The sequence below is a fragment of the Sander vitreus genome, chromosome 21 (genome assembly GCF_031162955.1).
Source record: "Sander vitreus isolate 19-12246 chromosome 21, sanVit1, whole genome shotgun sequence".
In the NCBI taxonomy this organism is placed as follows: domain Eukaryota; kingdom Metazoa; phylum Chordata; class Actinopteri; order Perciformes; family Percidae; genus Sander; species Sander vitreus.
The window spans coordinates 7,764,025-7,785,331 of NC_135875.1; the positions used below are offsets into that span (position 1 = coordinate 7,764,025).

The 21,307-nt window shown below is 41.8% G+C and overlaps 1 protein-coding gene across 1 annotated transcript in view; it reads right to left on the bottom strand.

Moving 5' to 3' along the window:
• Positions 1-270: 270 nt before the first annotated feature.
• The window catches only part of LOC144536176 (glutamate receptor ionotropic, NMDA 2C-like), a 43,604-nt gene continuing 22,567 nt past the window's right edge, over positions 271-21,307 (bottom strand). The window contains exons 8-15 of the mRNA XM_078279171.1: positions 17,979-18,147; positions 15,483-15,636; positions 14,874-14,999; positions 11,194-11,423; positions 8,072-8,232; positions 6,683-6,870; positions 4,359-4,591; positions 271-3,109 (exon numbers count right to left, since the gene is read on the bottom strand). Of these exons, the coding sequence (XP_078135297.1) occupies positions 1,565-3,109; positions 4,359-4,591; positions 6,683-6,870; positions 8,072-8,232; positions 11,194-11,423; positions 14,874-14,999; positions 15,483-15,636; positions 17,979-18,147 (2,806 nt within the window). The 3' untranslated portion in view covers positions 271-1,564. The remainder of the gene's footprint in view (positions 3,110-4,358; positions 4,592-6,682; positions 6,871-8,071; positions 8,233-11,193; positions 11,424-14,873; positions 15,000-15,482; positions 15,637-17,978; positions 18,148-21,307) is intronic.

Here is a 21,307-nt window from a genome sequence, read left to right on the forward strand (position 1 = left end):
ATCTTTATGCTAGGTTAAGCTAACCGGCTAACCATCTGGCTGTAGCTTTACAATTACCAAAAAGAGAGTGGTACACATTTTTCTCATCTAACTCTCACTAGGAAAGTAAATAAGTTTTCCAAAATGTTGAACCCTTTAAGACTAGCATGTCTCGATTAAGATACAATTTATCTCTACAAAGTAGGCATGGACAGAAAGACAGTCTCTACAAAGAAGAGGCGCACGTGCATGTTCATCCAAAAAGGTTCTTTAATTAGTCTAAGTGATTAATTACAGGTTGAGGGAGCCAGGTAATATAGATACTAGAATAGCTTTCAATTACCTCATTTAAATTTGATCATTTAACAGTTAGAGGGAATGGGAAAAACAGGGATGATGAGGGAATATAAAAGAGTGGAAATGAGAAAGTGATGAAAATCGTAATATAGGCCAACAGATAGTTAATACAATAATAACAAATATGTAAGTAAACCAGCAACAGCTTTACAAAAAGAAAAATGTGCTAGAACTGTGTGATTGGAAAATTTTAAGAGTGACTATAAATTCTTATCATATGTGGAATACATGAATATGACACTAACCAGCCTCAAATTACACATTTACTCTATTGACATAGTATTTAGATACAGAATTTATTTATTGTGAGGCCCTGTGTGATGTTGTGCTGTACTGCAGCCTCATACTGAGACTCAGTGAGGAAAAAGAATCCATGGTTTAAGACACCTAGTGCTGGTCAGTGCTGTCCCAATACTTTCATCATTTTGCAGATTGTGATCATATGGACTGCTTTCACAAAGTCTCTGCTTCCTCTGACTCATCACTAAATGACGACTTGAAGGGATTAGCTCCAAAACATTATAAATCTTGAAAGACGTTACCTGAAATTCATTAACAGACAGTCTTGAAAAGACAAAAAACTGCTGCTCTTCTGTGTCTGGAGTCAAAATGTTTTAATATTAATTGTTTTTATTTTGGAATTAAACTCTTGTTCATCACAGCTGTCTTCACAAATCTTGCTACAGTGGCTACTTGTTTTTGATGGCTGATTTGAAAGAGACAATCCCTTATTCCTCCGCTACTTCTCCCTAGATGTAAACGGTTCATCTACTTGACGACACCCAAGACTGAATCCCAACTATCCACGATAAAATATACACAACACACACAGCATGAAAACTGGTTATAGTTTAACCATGCGCCAACACCGTGGACTGTTGTAAATCTTAGTGCACATTAAAGCACAGAAAACACACAAGCGTTGTAGGAAAGTAGCAAGTGAGTAAAACCTGCCGACTCCAGCTTTCCAAACCTTTCTTGAGGATAAATTGGTAACAGTGCAGTCTTTTTATCTTACTGTAGTATACATCAAAAAAGTCCTAAACATCTGTAAAATTTGCAGACCCAGACTTCTATTCTTTACCACACAAAGTCACATAGAAAATCAACAACTACTCCCCCTTACAATAATCTAACCACTTCCCCCTCTCCACAGTGGTTATTTTTTAAGAGTATTGTCCTCTATTACTCCACAGTATCCATCTTATGAGGTTCCTCTGGTTTCCCATCAGACCTCAGACTCCAGGCTGGACACCCGTCGCCAGGGACGAAGTACGCAGGGGCTCCCCACAGGCTGGCCCCCTGCTCCCTTACCTGCCTGGGCCTCTGATCCAGTCTGGGATCCCTGATAGACCCCATAGGCCCCATACACACTGTCCTGGTACAGCAGAGCCCGCTGGCTTCCACATCTCCCACCCCCACAAGCCAGCAGCTGGCACACTGGGCTGGTGCTCGGGTGGCTACTGGAGGCCTGGCTGTGGTTGTGCAGGTCTAGGGGCCCATGGTAGAGGGGTAGTCCAGGGTATGAGTTCAGGTAGTGGGTGTACTGTCTGCTGAGCAAGCTGGTGGCTCTCCGTACCATCCCCCGTCCTAACCCAGTCCCATGTCGCACTGCTTCTCCGTACGTGGGGAGGTGGGCGGAGTGAGAGTAGCGCAGCTTCTGGCCCTTACGCCCATTGGGCCTCCTCTGGTCCTCCCTTATGTGGAGGTAGGCCTGGTTCCGGGGGAGGCACAGGTTGTTTCGAAGGTGAGCAGGGTTGCAGGCCTTTGCAGGTGTGGTTGGTGTAAGAATGCATGGGAACAGGTCTGGCAGGGTGGAAGGTGATTGGCTGGACAGGGATGACTGGGATTCGTCCAGCTGGCGTATCTGCTCGTTGCCCCATGTGGCTTTGAGGAAAGAGGGGCGGCGGTGCCTGCGTCTGCCTCTCAGCACCAGGTCCTCCGGGGGCCAGGATCTGTAGTTCTCTACCCGAGGACACATCCCCTCCCCTGAGTAGATGTTGTCAATGCTGGGGGCGGAGATGTGGTTGTCTTGGAGGTGGTTGGCTTTGAGCTCACTCAGATAGATGGGACTTTTGTCATTCTTTCCCTGGTCCCTGAGTTTTCTCCTCCCTACATCCTCATCCTCACACTGGAAACTCTTGGACCTCCTTTTCCGTCGGGAGAAGCCCGCTTGGACATACTGGTTTTGAGACAAGGAGACCGGGTGAGACGCGTAGATGTCAGGTAGTTGGAGATCGGTGTAGGGAATGAAGGGCGAGTGAGGATGGGTGTCTATGTAGAGTCTCCCTGTGGTCTGGTAGTGGTGCGGGTGCTGATGAGGAAGCGGTTCACCCACGGCCAGGTGGGGGCTGCTGAGGCTGGACACAGGAAGTGGCCGGTCATACAGACATGAAGAAGAGCGAGTCGGGAGCGTGTAGCGCAGTGGCGTCGGCCTGGTCACACCCCTCTGCTGTTTCAGAGAGGTAACAGCAGTCAGAGGTGGGGTTAGGGAGCAGTGATTCTCCGTAATATAAGCAAATCCTCCTGGCACGGCCTCAGTGGCGACTTGTGGAATACGAACAGGCAAGCTGCCGCCATGACGGCTCAACTGCTCTATGGTCTTGGTGGCATTGTCCAGAGAGGTCTCAACATTGGCAGTGGAGACCAGGCCCTTGGCAGTGCGAAGCATCTTCAGCATGTTTGCTTGAGCGTAGTTGGAGGTCAGGTCAGGTTTTGCCAAACCAGATGAACGTCCAGGATCCTCCATTCCATTGAAACAACTGTAAATACCCTGAGAGATGAAACAGAATGACAAAGAATGAATACGATAAAGAAAAGAATGAGGATAGAATAAGAAGTGAGAAAAGACACAGGGGAAAAGAGAAATTGAGTATAAATACGTAATCCTTTGTAATTAAATCAATAGTTAGCCACAAACTGTTTAACCTTGAATCAACATAGCTGTCCTACGGAGACAATTTCATAGACAAAATTTCTATTTGTGCATCTCAAAGTGACTCCTAACTAATAAAAACCCCACTGGCAGTTAAATAAAAAATAATTTCATTAATATCTCATTTTATGACTGAGGCAAGACTTAGTCACTAATTCATTATGCATTCTCCTGGGACTCAAAGAAAAACAGTTTAAGCTCAGAGGATTGCATACACACACACACACACACACACACACACACACACACACACACACACACACACACACATACACACATGCCTAAAGTCCTGTCTCTAACTTCATGGACAAACAGAGAGCCAAATCCCATGACTGCTCTCTGCTTACAGTTGGCTGGGAGATCCTGAATGAGCCAAATTTAATTTGGCCCTTGGGGCTGCCCCATACGGATTAATGATCAGATAGTCATTTAGCCTTTAATCTGATAAAACCCCAATCCAGGCACAATAGTGTAATTACACGGCAGAGGAGCACAGAGGCTGGAGTCCGTAGACATTTCCCTGGCTGCAACTTCAGCCAGAGCTTTTTCCCTCAATAACCACATTCCCAAACATCAACACACTGGGTACTGATTAAGGCTAATTGCAAATGGACATTAAGCAATCAAAGTTAAATGCTGAATTAGTGTTTCTTTTTTCTCCTTTTATCTCTCCCCTCCCATCTCATTCTTAATAACAATGCAGTGCCATTTTATCTAATATTTTAAAAAGCTCTAATGTTACCGTGTAATTACATGCAAATTCATCCATTTGTGCTTATTTATCATCACCTAAAAGCCACTTGATGTAAAACAGCATATTTCACTGAAAAAGCAAGCAAGCAAGCAACCACATAGAGTATAAATAATCAACCAGCCAATCTTTCAATATCTCAACCGAGCTGTTTACTCAACTCATCCAATCAGCCTCTTAACAAAATAATCAATGTAAAAATCAGTGAAGCAATTTCTCAACCCGACTTCCATTAACCAAGGAATCAGCAATCAAAACAACTGAGGAGGATCCCTAAACAACAAGCTTCCCGGCTTAAAAAAAAACAACTATCAATCAAATGACTAAAAATCTCACCCTACTGATGGCCAACAGGAAGTCAAGTTTGGGAGACTTGCGGAGGGAGTGTCGTAGTTTCCAATAAAGAAGGTGTTCCCAGGCAAAGACCAGCATGCTGAGGCCCATGGCCACTAGCAACATGTAGAAGACGCCCGCCATGTTGTCAATGTCCAGCTTGCTGCTCATTACTTCATTCTTTTCGTTCTGGCAGATGCCTGACAACCACACCGTCTCCAAGCGCTGGGTGTCTCCTGATGGGACAGAGGCATATGGGAGGAAAGAAGGAAGAAAGAGAGAGTATGAGATACTTGACAAAGTGAAGAAGAGAAAGAGATATGAAAGCCTACAATAACCTGAAGATAACCATCTCTATTTTCTTGGATGTGTTATACAGTGCATACAGTTGTTGTTGTTGTTGTTGTTGTTTCTCTGAACCAACACCACATTGGATTTGAAATGAAACTGTGAGTATGAGGTTAAAGCAAACACTTTGTGGGTGATGCTCTGCCAGGCCTGTACTACAGCCATCATCACTCATTGCTTATTTCAGGGCCTTTGCCCATTTCAAATTACGACTTGTACCTCATGTCCACATCCAAGTCAAGTTATGAAACCAACTTGGTGGCTTGTGACTCAGAGGTAGAGTGATCGCCCCATGACCACAAGGTTGGGGGTTTAATCACAGGCTCCTTCACATGTCAAAGTGTCCTAGCCTAGAAAGCTAGACGCACCCTAGCGGCAGCAAATGGAATTTGCAGCCAGGGGGTCTAGCAACTCTCTGTTGGCTTGCGAGCTGGAACAACTAAACTCTGGCCGGGCCAATCACATTGTGTATAGAGTCGGTGGGTGGGCTTATGGCTGTTGCTGCTGGGGAACAGCGGCCTTTCGAATCAGCTTTGGCTGTGACTCTGGAAGTCTTGGAGTTAAGCTTTTCTTTGAGAAAAGAACAAAGAACGGCACTGAAGTCATTCTTAAAAAAGGAAGATGTGTTCGGAGTTTTGCCGACCGGATACAGCAAAAGTTTAATCTATCAACTAGCTCTGCTACCTTCTTCGTTGCTCTGCTTGGTTGTAGCGCTACCCTATTGCGTGAAGAGAGAATTTGAAAGACAACCGTTTATCCCTGCTCTCGGATTGAGCCCTGTCAATGGTGAGTTCCCAGACCCAACATCTTGATGTGGGTCTGGCTTGTCAGGCTAAAAGTGTCCCTGAGCAAGACACTGAAACCCAAGTTACTCCTACTACTAGGATGGGTTAAACTGCAGAAATAAAATTTCACTCCATTGTACTGTGTGTATGTGACTATTAAGAATAAAGTTTTTGTTTTTGTTTTTTTAAATATCTGATATATGGTCTGAATATCTGGTCTGAAATATCAAAGCAAAATGGATTCTTAATGCCAGCCAAAGTCAAGACGATTAAAAGCTAATTTAATAGGATATAGTGCTATTTTGACCATTCACTACGCTGCATTCATACAACAGTCTTGAATTGTCCAATGACAGGAACGCTTGCAGAATCCTTTCCTTTATCACCATTCCAGTTTGGCCTTAATAAAAATCAGATTTTATGATTTCCTTGTTTTGATGTTAAGTATCCTTGTACTACCAAATTACTACTACGTATGTACAAAATGAGCTACAATTCCTACACTCTAAATACTCTTGTCTTCTAAAGTAATTTCTTCTTCATGCTTTTGTCGGTGTAAAAGCATCTTACCATGCCAACGAAACACCTATTGAACGAGAAAAAATTATAGTGTTTAAACACATCACCATTAGCTATCATTGACACATAAGCTACTCCTCCACCTCTTCAGCAGTGGCCTCCAGAGAGCACGGCCCAGTTTATCTTTCAGTTAGCGTATGTTGACCATAAACACACTATTTCTTATATCATCGTGGAAAGCTCAGATTGAGTGCGAGTGTGTGTGTGTGTGTGTGTGTGTGTGTGTGTGTGTGTGTGTGTGTGTGTGGGTGCTCTTAAGCTCTCAGAGGAGGGAGGATATTAATTCAACACTGGCGGCTGTCATGGTGAGTGTGTTTGTGTGTATATAGGTAGGAAGGATATGTGTGTGTGTGTGTGTGTGTGTGAGTGTGTAGTGGTAGATAATCATATCCCTAACACTCCCTGCTGTTCTGCAGGATATTAACTCTTCCCTGTAAGCCCACTTCCCTGCTGACAAAGCACACACTGAACTGGACAGACGCCAATTCCACGGTACACATACAGCGTGCCAGTCAGACAGAAATAAATACAAACAGATAAAACACAGGAAAGTGTACAGTAAGAGTGTGTGTGCTGGCACGGGTTGTGCATTTTATCATGTAGGGTTTGGATCACCGTCTCCAAGGAACTGCAGCAGTGCAAGGTCAATAGGCCGTTTCCAGCGGGAGTCCTTCTGCAGAGCGATACCGTATCCTGTGGTGGCAAACACTTTCCCGCTGCCGATGGTCACCAGCTTGCAGCCTTCATCCTTCCCGGCCATGTAGTTCAAAACAGCAGCGTCGTAGATGAAAGCTTCCAGCTTCCTGCATGCAAACAGATCGTCTGAGAGAACGTTGAGCTCCTACAAAGTTTAACAAGTTCTTACATTGTGTTAGAATTATATTTATATCTCTGTGTTTCTCCCTTAAAAGATCCTGCAACATCAGTGGTTTTGCATGTTCTACGCCATTAAATAGTGGTGTATACTTTACATTGCTGATGACCACTTTCATAAGTACACCATAGGTTTTTAGACTGTTCCCACCTTGCAGGCTGCTTGCAGAGACTTGAAACTAGTTTGAGATTGGTAATCCATTACAGTAAACATTTAGTCAGCTTTTTATAGAAATGTTATGACAAAATTGCATGTGATAGTACCAGCTGTGAGCAGAGACTACGTGCTCATATTAGCTATTTAGTATAAACAAAGGGAACATAAGGTGAGGCTGATGGAAAAGTCGAAAGTCATTGGTTTTGCAGGTATTTGGTCACAAACCAAAGTATTGGACACATTTACATTTTGAACTGCTTGTACTTGAATGTCTGTACAAAAATGTGTGCCAATGTGAGAGATATTGACATATTGCCATTTACAATGGATAAGTAAAAATGGAAAGCTTTGACCTGCTGGTAGTGTTAGATTAGAAGTAAAGGAGTAAGGGGATCACCAAATTCCTTAGGATTCCTCTGGTGACCATGGATATCTTTAAAAAACTGTATGGCAATCAATTCAACAGTTGTTGAGATGTTTCAGTCTGGACCAACTGGCCGACATTGCGCCACTAGTGTGGCTAAAATTGATGGTAAAATTTACCTAACCCTAACCCTAAAATTAAAGGTAACAAAATATTCACACTAATGGATTAACTGTTTCAGGTCTCTGAAAGTAAATTGTTATTCCACACTGGCAAAAATAAATCAATCAAACAACATAATGTACACAATTTGTAGTTAAAGGGATGAAAATGTGCACAATTACTCCAAGTGTGTTTTTGATGAAGGTTAGATGTTTGACAGCACTTTTCTATACAAAGTAAACAGCACTAGACATGATTTTATTTTATCTAAAAATACACCCATCACATTGGCCTAATTTACAAATAGTTGCTACAACACAAAGCAAATCTCTGCTGTATTACTCAAATTATGATCATTATTACTCATGTCTTCAATGGCAGGAGGATCAGTTAAAGTTAACCTCTAATCTAATTGTGTAATACAGTTAAAATGTTAGTAAAACTGTACCCGTTTTTTAGGCTTTCTAGAGCTTCTTCCACCCCCTTCTGGTTGTATTTTATCATGTGTGTGTGCATGTCGGGGTAGTTGCTGCGGATGTTCCTCTCTGTGCTCCCGTTTGGGACCGTCCCGAAGCGGAAAGGAGGGTAATGCTCATGTGGTTTCTGGAACTGTAGGGAGACACAGGATGAAAGGAAAGGGAAAGGAGGCAAGAAGATATGAGGAGAGGGAGACAAGAGAATAGAGGGAAGTAGGAGAGGAAGAGGTTTGGTAAGGAGAAGGGGGGAGAGAGAAAAGTGAGTAAGGATAACATGAAAGGAGAGGAGATAGACTGAAGGGAGCGAGAGCAGAATAGGGGAGGATGGGAGAGAGGAGGAGCCAACAGAAAGAAAAATGCAATAAAACAAAAGGATGGAAGGGATGGGAGGTAATAAGGAAAGAAGTGAGAGGATGACAGAAGGGGGGAGGAGAAGAGAAAAGAGGAAGGGAAGAGATTTTAAACAGTAGAGAGGGAAAAGAGTAGAAGAAAGTGAAGATATGAGTGGGAGGAAAAAGGGTGAGTTGGGTAAGATAGAAAGGGGGGACTCAGAGGAGAGTAAGGAGAAGTAGGGCATGATGAAAGAGGAGAGGGAGAAGTAAATGGAGAGAGAGCAAAAGACAAAAGAGACAGGGAAAAGGCGAGGAGAGGAAAAGAGAAGAGGAAAGGAAACCGGAGAAAGAAAGAGAGGAGATAAGAGTGGAGGCAATAGAAAAGAAAAGAGAAGAAATGGGAAAAGAGAGAGGAGATAGAAAATGAGAAACATGGAGATGAAAAGAAGGAAAAGAAAGGAGAGAATGTAAGAGAAAAAAGGAGAGGAGAACGTAAAGTAAAAATAAAGAAGAAAGTAAAAAACAGAAAAGCAAAAAGGGACCAGAATGAAGACACGGGGTGGAGAAGAGTAAAGAGGACGAGGGACTACTCAGTTAAATGAAAGACTGATTTAATCAGCAGCCAAACTCAATGCGGATTGAATGGACTCCACTCAGTTCACCTCCAGTTGATTAAATCTGATATAACACACATCTGTTTGAATCATTTCGCAGCCCACAGATGATCCTAATCCAGTTCAATTTGTACCTGATTGAAGTTCACATTTCACAAGCAGATGTATTAATGCAGGATGAAGCAGAAATGCGTCTCTTAGAGCTCAATTAAACTGTAAACAGGAAAGATCTATTAATCTTGCTTACAGTGTTGACCTTTTGAGCCGAGCAGAAATGAATGGGACAATCAAAATTAGAGCGTGTGAGTCGGTGTGTGTGTATTCATGTTAATATAATCACTGTTCAGCTGCAATTGCAATGGATTCAGTTGGGATGTTACACACCTTTTTTTTTATCAGCTGTTTGAACAAAAGCAAAAGTTATCGAAGTAAGTGAGAAATTAAAGGATAGGTTCTAATTTTTTCAAGTCTTTATGATTTATGATAACACAATACTTACATGCAGATAACCTATATGAAGGCACTGGCCCTCCCTCCATGCCACCAGAGTCCGGATTTGATAAATACAACGCAGCGGGGGAATTAACAGCTCTGTGAGGAGGAGTGGAAATTCTGGACCTTCCACTCCGCTCACATACATTCGTTATTGAAACACAGACAGATAGGCAACTGAACACTGTTTATTGACAATAACGTGCTTGCAAGAAAAGAAAGAAAAAAAAACAGCAGTGACACAGTGATAAGCTTGACTTTCCGGTGGCCGTGAATTTGTCTACATTGTTAATAAAGAATTAATGGACATTTACTTAAATGGAACTTCTTTTTCAAGGATATTCCTATTTTCCTATGTTCTTTCCTCAGTAAAATAAAGTACCAAAAGTTACCAAACCGGGGCTGCTCATTAATTGGTGGTGCATTATGCTGCTGCCGGTGTTATCATTATGTATCTATTTGGGTCAACTGCATTTTGAATCAGGTCTAATTATCCTCAAGTTTATTCAGATCAGGTTCCGACTATCCTCAGGTCCCTTCGGATCGGGTTTCTGTTTAAAAAAAAAAAAAGATTCATGCCCGTTAGGTTTGGGATGTTTCTTTTATTTATTTATTTTTACAGTTCTGTTTCGGATAAATACTTCAACATTGTAGGGAAGTTGGAAAGTACTGAGAGATGGACTAACACATTGATTTTTATCTTTTCATGGCATTTATTCACAATAGAAAAACATTAGCCTTATCCTTTAAACCTGCGAGATGTGAACCCAGCCAGCCTACGACCTAAACCCGCGTAATCCTCTGTCGTGTAGGATCTCTGAATTAAGGGGCAGCTGAGGTTGTGTTGTGCAGGGTAATTTTTTATTAGTCCCTTATGCTGTAGGATATAATGCATCTGCATAACGTTAATATAGTCAGCTAATACAACCATAGATCACTGAGGTGGCACTGCTGATCCCTGCCGGGGAATTGTTTTCACTCTGTGAAGAATGAAATGCTTTCTTGTGAAGCTCCTCTGAGGCTCTGTTTCCAGGTTTAGTGTGTGTGTGTGTGTGTGTGTGTGTGTGTGTGTGTGTGTGTGTGTGTGTGTGTGTGCCACACATTTAAGTGGTAGAAAAAGTCTGCGGGTGTTGTTTTTCCTCTGTGGCTTGACTGTTTTTAATCGCTTGACATTTTGCAAGCTTGTTTTAACAGTGTGAGCAAGTCGAGAGATGGAGACAGCACATGGGGAATATTGATAGACGGACCAAAAATACTGACAGACTCAGTGGAGACTCAGACACCATCTGTATTGACAGAAGGCAGTAATTGATTAGTCATTCATGCCACTGGGCTCTCCACTGATAGGAAAGGAACAGAGACAATCACAACAAAGTCCTTTTACTTGACTTCATCTTGAAGGATTTCGGTGAGTCTTTTGTTTCTCTTCCGTTCATGGTTTATTAGCCAATGCAGAGTGATGAACAGAGAAAAGAGGAGATGATGCAGCTGGATTTAAACACAAAGACGTGGTTTGCTCTGTATCTCACAGCTCCACAAAAACAGCATGCTTTCTGTATGTCTGCGTGGACACTCAATAAATGTCCTGCCTTATGATCACACACATACTGTAATCACAAGGTTATTATTCTGAGTGTTGTTTATTCAGTCTCTTACCTTCTTGTCAGAGAGCCCAGACACTGTGTCGATATATTGCTCCTGGATCATGAAGGCAGCCAGGTTGGCAGTGTAAGAGGCCAGGAAGATGACAGCAAAGAAGGCCCAGACCAGGACCATGATCTTACTGGTTGTTCCTTTAGGGTTTTCAATGGGGACCGAGTTGTTGAAGACAATGCCCCACAACAGCCACACTGACTTCCCAATGGTGAACGTCGGACCACCAGGAGCTAAGGAAACAGAGGGAGGAGTGAGTCAGAGAGGCTGTTGCCGTGTAACGAGGTATTTTATTCAATATGGAGACATCCTTAGCCCAGAGTGAAAAAAGAAGGGGCTCTGTAGGGGAATTTCTTTAAAGAACTGTTTCATGTCCAAAAAGACAATGGTGTGCTCAAGGAGTAAGTCTTAAGATACACTCAAGAAAAAAACACTGATTCTCTTGAAGATTTTCATAAATGTTAGAAATACATTTTAGTGGTCTAGTGATATCTAGACATGTAGAAAGTTTTAGTTTTATTTGCCTCAGGTGCAGGCTTAAACCTCAGATTTAAGCCTGCACCTGAATACAAAAGAGGTGAATGGAGAAGAAGAAAATCAACAGCAACATCTCTTCCAAAGAACAGCACATTTGTTGCTCTTCAGAAAGTTTTCAGTTGTCATTCTCCTCCAAAATGACACTTAAGTGCCTATCCATTGACAGCACAATAGATAGACATTGTCAGTGGCCTTTTCAAACCAGTAAAAAATGTAAAAATAAAAGTTTGTTTTCTTATTGAACACAGCTATGGTTGAAGCTTGGTTGGGTTTAGGCACAAAATAGTCTTGCATTGCCAGACCTTCCTCCACAGCACTGTGGAGGATGGTCTGGCTAGTCCACACAGCATTCTGGGATGGGAGAAAACGTGCTGTGGTATATTGGCATGTCTTTAAACCAATCACAATCGTCTTGGGCGGTGCTAAGCGCCGCACGGAGCCCGGGTGCCATTGCAAAATAACCTCGGGAAGGAACTTGTTTTGGTCGAACATATGTTGGTTCAAAAGTTGTTTTAGTCGTGCAACAGAAAACTCAGATTGGACAGATTTTTGAGGAGCAGTTAACCATAGTCCTTATAAATCGATCGGAGTTTAAAATTACAACACAAAGAAAGTGTAAGGTAACGGACATCCGGCCGAAAAGAAGGACAAACGGCAACAAAGCAATCCCGGAAAAGGAAGGTCGTGAATATAGACTAGGCACAAAACAAGGTTGGTTGAGGTCAGGGAATGATCACTGTCATGGTGCAAAATCGGATGTTTTGTTGAACCAACCACTCCAATGTCATTCTTCTGCGGATTTTGTGTCTCTGTAACAGCACTACACTCTCTTCCTATTACTTCCTTACTACAGCTACTAATGGTCTTTTTCAATCACATATTAATAAATGTGGTTATTAGCACATTAACTGCTTGGGACAACTTCCTGTTTTAAGGGACTGTTCGGTATTTATGGAATGGACCACCGGAGGAAAAAAGGGCAGGGTCATGTCTTTTTATTCTTTGTTGAGGGGAGGGTCACCCAAAATTTTTTAGTCTAGGGGCGGGGGGATCATCCAACTTTTGTATTCATGAAAATAGCAACATTTCAAAGTGGCTTGTTTGGTGCATATTTTTTCATGTAGCTCTTAGTCTCGGCCCTCCAGACCAGATGGGTCTGACCCATGAGTTTGCTGGGGGATAGAGGGAGCACTGCCCCCCTGGTGGCTGAAATGGGTAATTGCATTGTTTAAAAAATGAGTGGAGCAGCAGGACGCAAAAAACGAAAATTACTGTTGCACTAGTCTGGACATCTTGCCGTGCCAACCTTGCAATAAAGGTTTCCTAAATGCCATGTATATAAATGTGATGTCAGCTTACTAATTGATTGCGGGTTTTATGTAGATTTGGACTTTAATGCTTTTATTCCACTTTGTTTAAACGGCGAAATGGAGAGGCCTTGTTCACCTGTTTGGAGCTGGCTGGTGAATGTGACGCTCGTATAGGCCTTGCTGGATACACCGTGACCGTTTTTGTGGTTCTACTGATCGCTGTGGTTTACCTTTATTCAGTGTCAATGGACCACCGTCTGTCTATTGCGTTCCAAGACAGCCGTGCCGCGTGGATTTCATAAGGGCGAATTGTTAAATTGTTACAATGTAATTTAAAATCTGCTTTAAAAATAAACATATATGTTTTGGAATATAATGTTCAGCTTCAGCAGCTTTACCTATGTGCTAAAATATACAATGACTGAGGAAGCCTAGTGACGAGTCCATAGCAACCAGTATTGAATTTGTTATTTCCCAGTGTCCTTTGCTGAATGGTCTCAATGTTTTATTGTTTTATTTCATGTGAATACTAGTTTACTAGAGGAGTAACTTAGTATTTGAAGTAATGCAGTAATGCAGGAAGTGTGCATTTAGTTTCCATGCTTATTGTGTTTCACCAACTATGTTAGTGAGTAAATCTACTGAAATGGCCACCACACCATAACAGAGGAGTGTGATGTGTAAGATGAGAATACAGAGGTTAACACATATATGTCATGGTGGTAAAAAAAAAATCAAATGGCACCTGTATATCTTTGCTAAGCACAAACTAGCACATAAGGGGAGGGTCATGCCTGTATTTCAAATCATTTTGGAGGGTCATAGAAAAATTATTACTGGTGAGGGGAGGGTCAAGTCTTTTTAGCCTAAAGGTCCCAAAACTCCTCTGGTGGCCCCTTAAATAAATAACGAACAGTCCCTAATTGAGACTCTTTTTTTTACCATATGAATTAGTAAATTGTAGGGGAACTAAATCTAAATCCAAAACTATTTTCATGGCCTCTAGAGGTACATGAGAAAAAAAAATTCTTGTAATTTGGGTGAAACAACCCTTTACGTCTACAGTCAACATCTTTTAGCAATAGACGTTGACCGTCAGTGTTATGATTTTAAGTCACATATTTGTTTTGACACATTCTCTCATCAAGCAAAACATGTCTACAGTTCACCATGTAAGTATTCATGAGCCATCTCATGCCCTTCTGCAAACTTTCAAACAACAGAACAATTTCACAGCCTCAGCCCATTTCCATCGCTCTCTGCCACCGTTGTTCTTGTGCAGCAACGGAGGGTGCCACTGCCATCAATCATACTTCGATTAGCGCAGCGACGAATGCTAATTAAAACAGGAAAATGACCTTTCGGACCCGTAGCCGAGGCACGCTCTGTCAGCGCTGCATTCTGGGATTGATTAGCCCTCTTCCCAAAATCCTGTTGAGGAACTTTTAACATTGCAGGACGTGCAGACTGGGCTGGATTTAGCGGCATGCACGCAGGCTTACAGTCAAGTGCTTTGTAAGATGCAAAGTAAGTACATTTCATGGACGGATGTTTTTTTTTTTTTTTTCACAGCTTCTGGCTATTTTTTAAAGAAATATATACAAATACCTAAAGTTATTCTTTCCATATTATACTCAGCAGCAGACATTGCAAAATATGATATATATGGGTTTTATTTGGGTATCTGTGTGATAAATATGGACTTTACTCGAGTTTACCTCTTGTTTACCTCTGTAGTGATGATGCTGTAGTGACCATTCACTCCTCTATCATCCACTGCACTCAGGTGAAATAAACTCTACCAGTAAATGTGAAACAAATAGGTTTAAAACTCACATTTGGCGCTGACCAGACTGCGGTTGTAGCCGACTGGACTTAAGTATTCGAACACAAAAACCGTCACCGCCACAACGGTCAGGCACATCACAAACATCATGACCCAAACTGCTGGGCTGTAGGGCTCTGAAGGAGGAGGAGGAGGAGGAGGAGGAGGAGGAGGAGAAGTGAAGGAACAAACATAAAGGATTAAAGTAAGTCTCTTTTGTACTTCCTGCTTCTTAACCTCAGCCTGTGATGGGGGTCACCAGATGTGGTACGAGGATAGCAAGATGAGAAAATGAGAAGAGAGAAATACACTGTTAAGGATTTTGTGCTGAATATTGTTGTTTGGGGTTTGGAAAAGGGATTTAGGTGTGTGTGCGGTACGTGAGGGGATTTAGTTGTCGGCTACAGTTATCGGCAGGATAAAAGCTTAATGGGAAGTTTCCTGAAGCGTCTGCAGAGACAGAACTCGTTTAAGTAGGCCATCCTGGGAGAAAGTGGTGAGAAAGAAGATGGCAGCAATATTGGCTTACACATACTGTACATCAAACTGCAGGATAATGGATGTTATGGCCGGTTTGACCCAACAAATGGATGTAGAATAATCAGTTGTTTTTTTCTTACCAAGAAAGGCAGATGGGGAAACTGTCCCATTGCTGCGGGCTACCATAACGCTGATGCCTGTCTCAACAAACGGTACGGAGAAGTCGATGATTTCCGAACGCTCCTCATTGATAGTGAGAGAGCCAATGGCCATGTCAGCTCGTCTATACACAACCTGAGAAGAGAACAACAGACAGAAATTAAAGTAAAGCACTGTAGAGGCATTGGTAGTTGTCAGCGGTGTAAAAACATTCTTTCCTTTATTTATTCAGTAAACTATTTTTGCTTACTGTATAATTTTGGGAAATAGACCTGAATGAGTATATATCATCACAACTTCCCAGTGTCCCATAGGACACTCTGCCAAGCTCGTCTTTGCTGGAAAGAGAGCAAATTCTGAATTTCATGAGCAATCCTTTTCGAACATTGAAAGCCACAATGCAGCAAACTTTGTGCTCTACAGTAAGAGATGTCTCTAATCACGGCTGTCTGAAGAGATGCGAAACATATTTGTCTCATCATCCAAGCATCTAGAGAGAGAGATGCCAAGCTGCATCTCAGGAGTGCTCATCCAAGCTTGCTTTCCTGAAAATCTTGCAGAGAGAAATATGTTTTTATAAATGTAGCACACACACCACACACACACACACACACACACACACACACACACACACACACACACACACACACACACACACACACAGATACAGACTTAGAGCAAAGCGCCTGCAGGCACAGAAACACAAGCAAGAAGGCTCTCCTGAGGAACACCTGTTCAGGTGTTTCACTTTCAGATGCGTTTGATGTGGCTTGGTGGGTGGGAGAAAAGTGTGTATTTGCTCCAAATGTGTATGCATGGCCTCACACCACTGACCTAGATAAAAACCCATCAAAGAAACACTTGGCCATGCAATGCTAGTGCCATTTAAGACACTGTGCATCATTACTGCCATCCACCAACTGTACTGGAGTTCAGATGTGGGGAGCTACTATATTACTTACAGCGACTCAAGCACTGCCCTTGTGCACAGCCTTGAGGTACTTACACCACTACATCAGCAACTGGGTTGACATCTTGCATTTTACAATTAAAACAAGAGAGAGTCTGATAAAATATGACTGTTGATGGACAGAAACCTTGTATCATTCCACTTTTTAGGAACCCAAACAGGAAAAACAGCCTGTTTAATCTTCAAAACAGTGCATTTTAGCCATTATAACTTTATATAACTTCTGAACAGTTTATAGAGGAGCATGTAATCCTGCGACTGGTCTGAATGTACCAAAACTCGGTTTCACATGTTGTCCTGCTCCCTTTTGATGGGACTCGTGACTTAAAGTGCTCATATTATGCTTTTTGGCTTTTCCCTTTCCTTATTGTGTTATATATCTTTTTTGTGCATGTAATAGGTTTACAAAGTGAAAAAGCCCAAAGTCCAAGCCAAAGGAACGAACAGAAAACACTGTTCACAAACTGCTCCAAACAGCTCTATTGTAGTCCAGCCTTTACTTCCGTGACGAACGTGCGTCACTTTGTAACACACGTTATAATGCTCGCCGAGCTACTAGCGTGGCACGCCTCATACTCTGCTTCTGACTGGCTAGTAGTCCTTACCTAGTTACCGCACTCCCAACAAAGATGGAACAGAAGTGAGATGTCTCACTCTGTAGCTAAAACAGAGAGCTCAACACACAGGGTGAAAAGAGGAGCTGCAGCAATGTGCAGTACAACAAAAATATGGTGTTTTCTGAAAATTAAACCATGTAAACATATTCTGGTACAACCTCTAAATACAATTATGAACCTGAAAATGACCATAATATGAGCACTTTAAAGCTAATTTAAAGATTTGAAAGCTGCTATTAAATTAAATTAAACTCATGCTGACTCATCTGGTGGCAGCTGTTCAAATATCTAAATAGATGAATAAGCATATTGGACTTTATCATATTGCAGTTTAGGAGCATCCTGGATCAGTAAATAAGCAACCATTTGCCGAAATAAGTTATGAAGTGATAATATATCAGTGTTGTGTTTATATTTTTGCTGCGCTGCCCCCAAGAGACCATCAGTTAATTCAGCTTTAAAGTAATGTCTTACTTTTGTTGTTTGACTTTGTATTTTGACTACATGGCGCTAAATTCATGCCTACCAGCATATCTTTTAAAAGGGTATTCTTTTATTTCTCCCTGTTTTAAATATTGTTGTTTCTTGACCTCAACAGGATTATTTTGGTTAAATAAACTGAAAAGACAAATAAAGAACAGTAACTATCACTGCATATACTGCTGTTTTTGATGATATCTATAGTACAAACAACACTTACCTCTAATGTAATTAGGGCATGCCATAGCCCAAAGCTACATTTATTTTAGTAAGATCTGTGAATGAACATTTTTAAAACACCTTGCTCTAATAATCATCTGTAGATGGCCACTATGCGACTCAACGCAGCCACACCAGCTGCTGCATTCAGGGACTTATCCTTCTTTAAATAACTCGGCCCTCAGTCTCACCTCCCCAATCATGCCGTTCCAAGTCCCACGAACCAGCTTGCCATGTTTCCCGTTGGTGACCAGGTAGAGGTCATAGGAGAACTTGATGGTGCGGGACAGTTTCTTCAGTATGTCTATGCAGAAGCCCTTACAGCACAGTTTGATGTAGGACCCTGCGTGACCGATAATACTGAAAGAAGGATGAGAAAAAAGCAGTGTCACACATACAGTAAATAAATACAGTTTATTTTTTTTTACATCTCAAAAAATCCCGCTTCTGGCAGCTGGGACTATATTTAGCTTTGTAAACTTGAAGCTATTGTTTTTCTTTGTTTCAGAGAGTGTGTGAGCTAAATAGTTGTGGGCTCTCATGCTGACAGTGACCACTGTTTACGGCTGCGAAGGGCAGGCGATGGCTGGTTCATTAGCTAAAATCAATGTCTATAACGAGGTGTCGATGGAGACAGAGGAGGCGCCAAAAAATTGCAAACACACACACACACACACACACACACACACACAGAGGCAGTGTGGCAGAGCCCACAGTGGATGGTTGAGTGACTGTGATGGCCTCTAATCAAAGGCCATTAAGGTGTGTAGCATGTGAGAGACACTCACTTCCTCTGTGTGGCCTCTCTACTTAATGGGGTGTAGAAGAAGACAACAGAAGGACAGGAAATGGTGAAAACATAATAGAATAAAAAATAACGGAGAGACACTAAAAGCAACAGTGGACAATAAAAGTTAAAAGCACACAGATTGAAAGACACGTCGACAAACGTCCTGAAAAAAAACCCAGCTAGAGTGGATAAACTACAAGGCTGAATCCCTACGCGGGTGTGTGTGTGTGTGTGTGTGTGTGTGTGCGTGCATGCGTGTGTGTGTGTGTGTGTGTGTGCTTAATTGAGATAACCTCAGCATGTCAAGAGTCAGCACAAGCTCAAAAAAGAGCATGTGAGTGAATAAATGAGTGAGACATTGAATGGAAAAAGAGTCAAGCGAGTAATTAACATTCAAGTTGATTATTTTCAACGAGTTCATTTCAGGCACATTTTAAGTGTTTTTGAAAGGCTCGCTTTTTTCACAGGAGTCAATAGCTCTGATAAACGTTGCGTTAATTAATTGCTGCAGGAGCTGGCCACCTGTCGTCATTATACACACTCCACTAACAATACACACACACACACAAAAACACACTTAAATTGGGCCGTCTCTCCCCGCCACACACACAAACACATGCACACATACAGTATCCTTGGAGGATTAGCAGCAGTTGGGTTGTGTGGTGTGTTCTTCATAAAATGCCCAGAAACTAGTGTAGCGTGGAGGGGAACCCCATGAGGGAGTGGGAGGATTCTCTGGTGAACGATAGACAGGAAGCACACAAGAACAACCAGCCTGACAAGGCGGCGGCTTCAGTTTGGAGGGAAAGGAGGGCAAGAGCAAAGGAGGACCGATGGAGGAAAATCCGGCGGAAGAAGAGGAGGAGCAGGATAATTGAAATAATCACCACTCTGATCATGTAAGAATGATGAGGTAAAGTGAAAGTCCTACAGTCAACGTGAATGGGGACACCGTTATGTTGAATTCCACAAAGATGCAAGTCCAAAACATAATTGTATGCTGTAGCAAGAAGATTTACCGTGATTAGACCAAAGGGACCAAACCATTACAAAGAGCCCCAGGCCAAAAGCACACAAAGATACAAGCAGTATAGTATATACTGCAGTACACAATTTACTCCCAATGCCAGTTGCCAGTACAGGAAGTTATGTAGCCTTTATGTAGCAAAGGGTGGAGGTCAAGGTGGTGAATTGACATGTAGCTCACATGCCAATAATCTCCGTAAACACATATTTGCATAAGAATGCACAATATGTAGGCAACAGGAAATGAAAGAACATTAACCATTATCCAGGTTTTTCTAAAATTTTCAATTCATTCATTTTGGTTTGGGACATTCATGTGTCCACACTCTTTTTGCAATATAATGTGTTTAATTTACAATTATATTAAACCCAGAAAAGATTAGAGAACTAGCAAAATAAACAAAACATTTTTGCTGGCTATTTAATATTATTACTCAAGCAATTATTTGTTCATCAAAATTCTTGGCAATTCATTTTTTTCTCCAAAAAACTAATCAAATGATCAACTAATTTAGCATCTGGTCTCTGCATGTTGTGCTATGTCACAAAGCCGGGATCTTTAAAGTAGGATTTTAGAGTGGTACTTCTGCTCTTAATCAGCGCAGAGAGGTAGGCTCAGTCTTCTGGCAAAGGAGGCCATCATCTTTCCAAAGAAAGGATTTTTAATGAGCAAGACAAAAAGTTCTAATCACCCTAAACATCTGCTCTGTGGGGAAGCTGCTCTGGCCACACAGCAAGATTAACTGATTTAAATAGCAGCAGTCCTCTCACCCTCTCTCTTTCCTTCTCCCTGTTTGTTGGTCACCGTCCAAATGGGACATGCCAGCCTGAGAGAAATGGTGAAAGAGAAACAGAAAGAGGGTAGGATGGGATAACATTGTCCCATGCTATGACAGATGTCCCCATGTTGGACAGATAAATCTTCTTTACTGGCAATCAATGTGCCATCGCGCCCAACAACAGCCGCTACATATTTCTCTCTATAATTAATGTGCCAGCCATGGTCAGCTCTGCAATCTGCATAACTGACACACACACACTGACACACACTGACACACACACACACACACACACACACACACACACACACACACACACACACACACACACACACACACACACACACACACACACACACACACGTGGAGTCACCGAAGTGAACATGAACATGGCATTTACAGGCTGAATTGTTTGTTTTCTGTTGTTCGGTTGATGAAAGGTGATCAACCTGTGCATATTAAACATATAATAAATGTCTAAAAATTAAACACAAGTTATGGTGTTACATGTGAGGTTTGCTGGGTAAAAGTTACCAAAACATTACATTCTTAATCAACACTTCAATTAAAGAAGTAATTAGACTTTTTGGGAAATACATTGTGAGTGTTAGATGAGAAGATCGAAACCACTCTCACAGACTTCTCATCTAATGCTCTTCCTTTAAAATATAACATACTTAAGCTTATTTTTTGTTGTGTTGTTTTCTTATTTCTACCACTCTTTCCATCTCTTTGTCGTCATTGTACTTTTGTCTAAGTAGTGTAAGCTTAAAATATGACAAATTAAACGTTTTTTAACACCAATAGTTAATTTACTCTGGTCCAAATCAGTTTCAGTCAGTTTTCATCAGTTTCTTTTCACACAGAGAAAAATCTAAGCGAACCAAAATGCATCACTACAAACCATTTCACTTATTGGTCA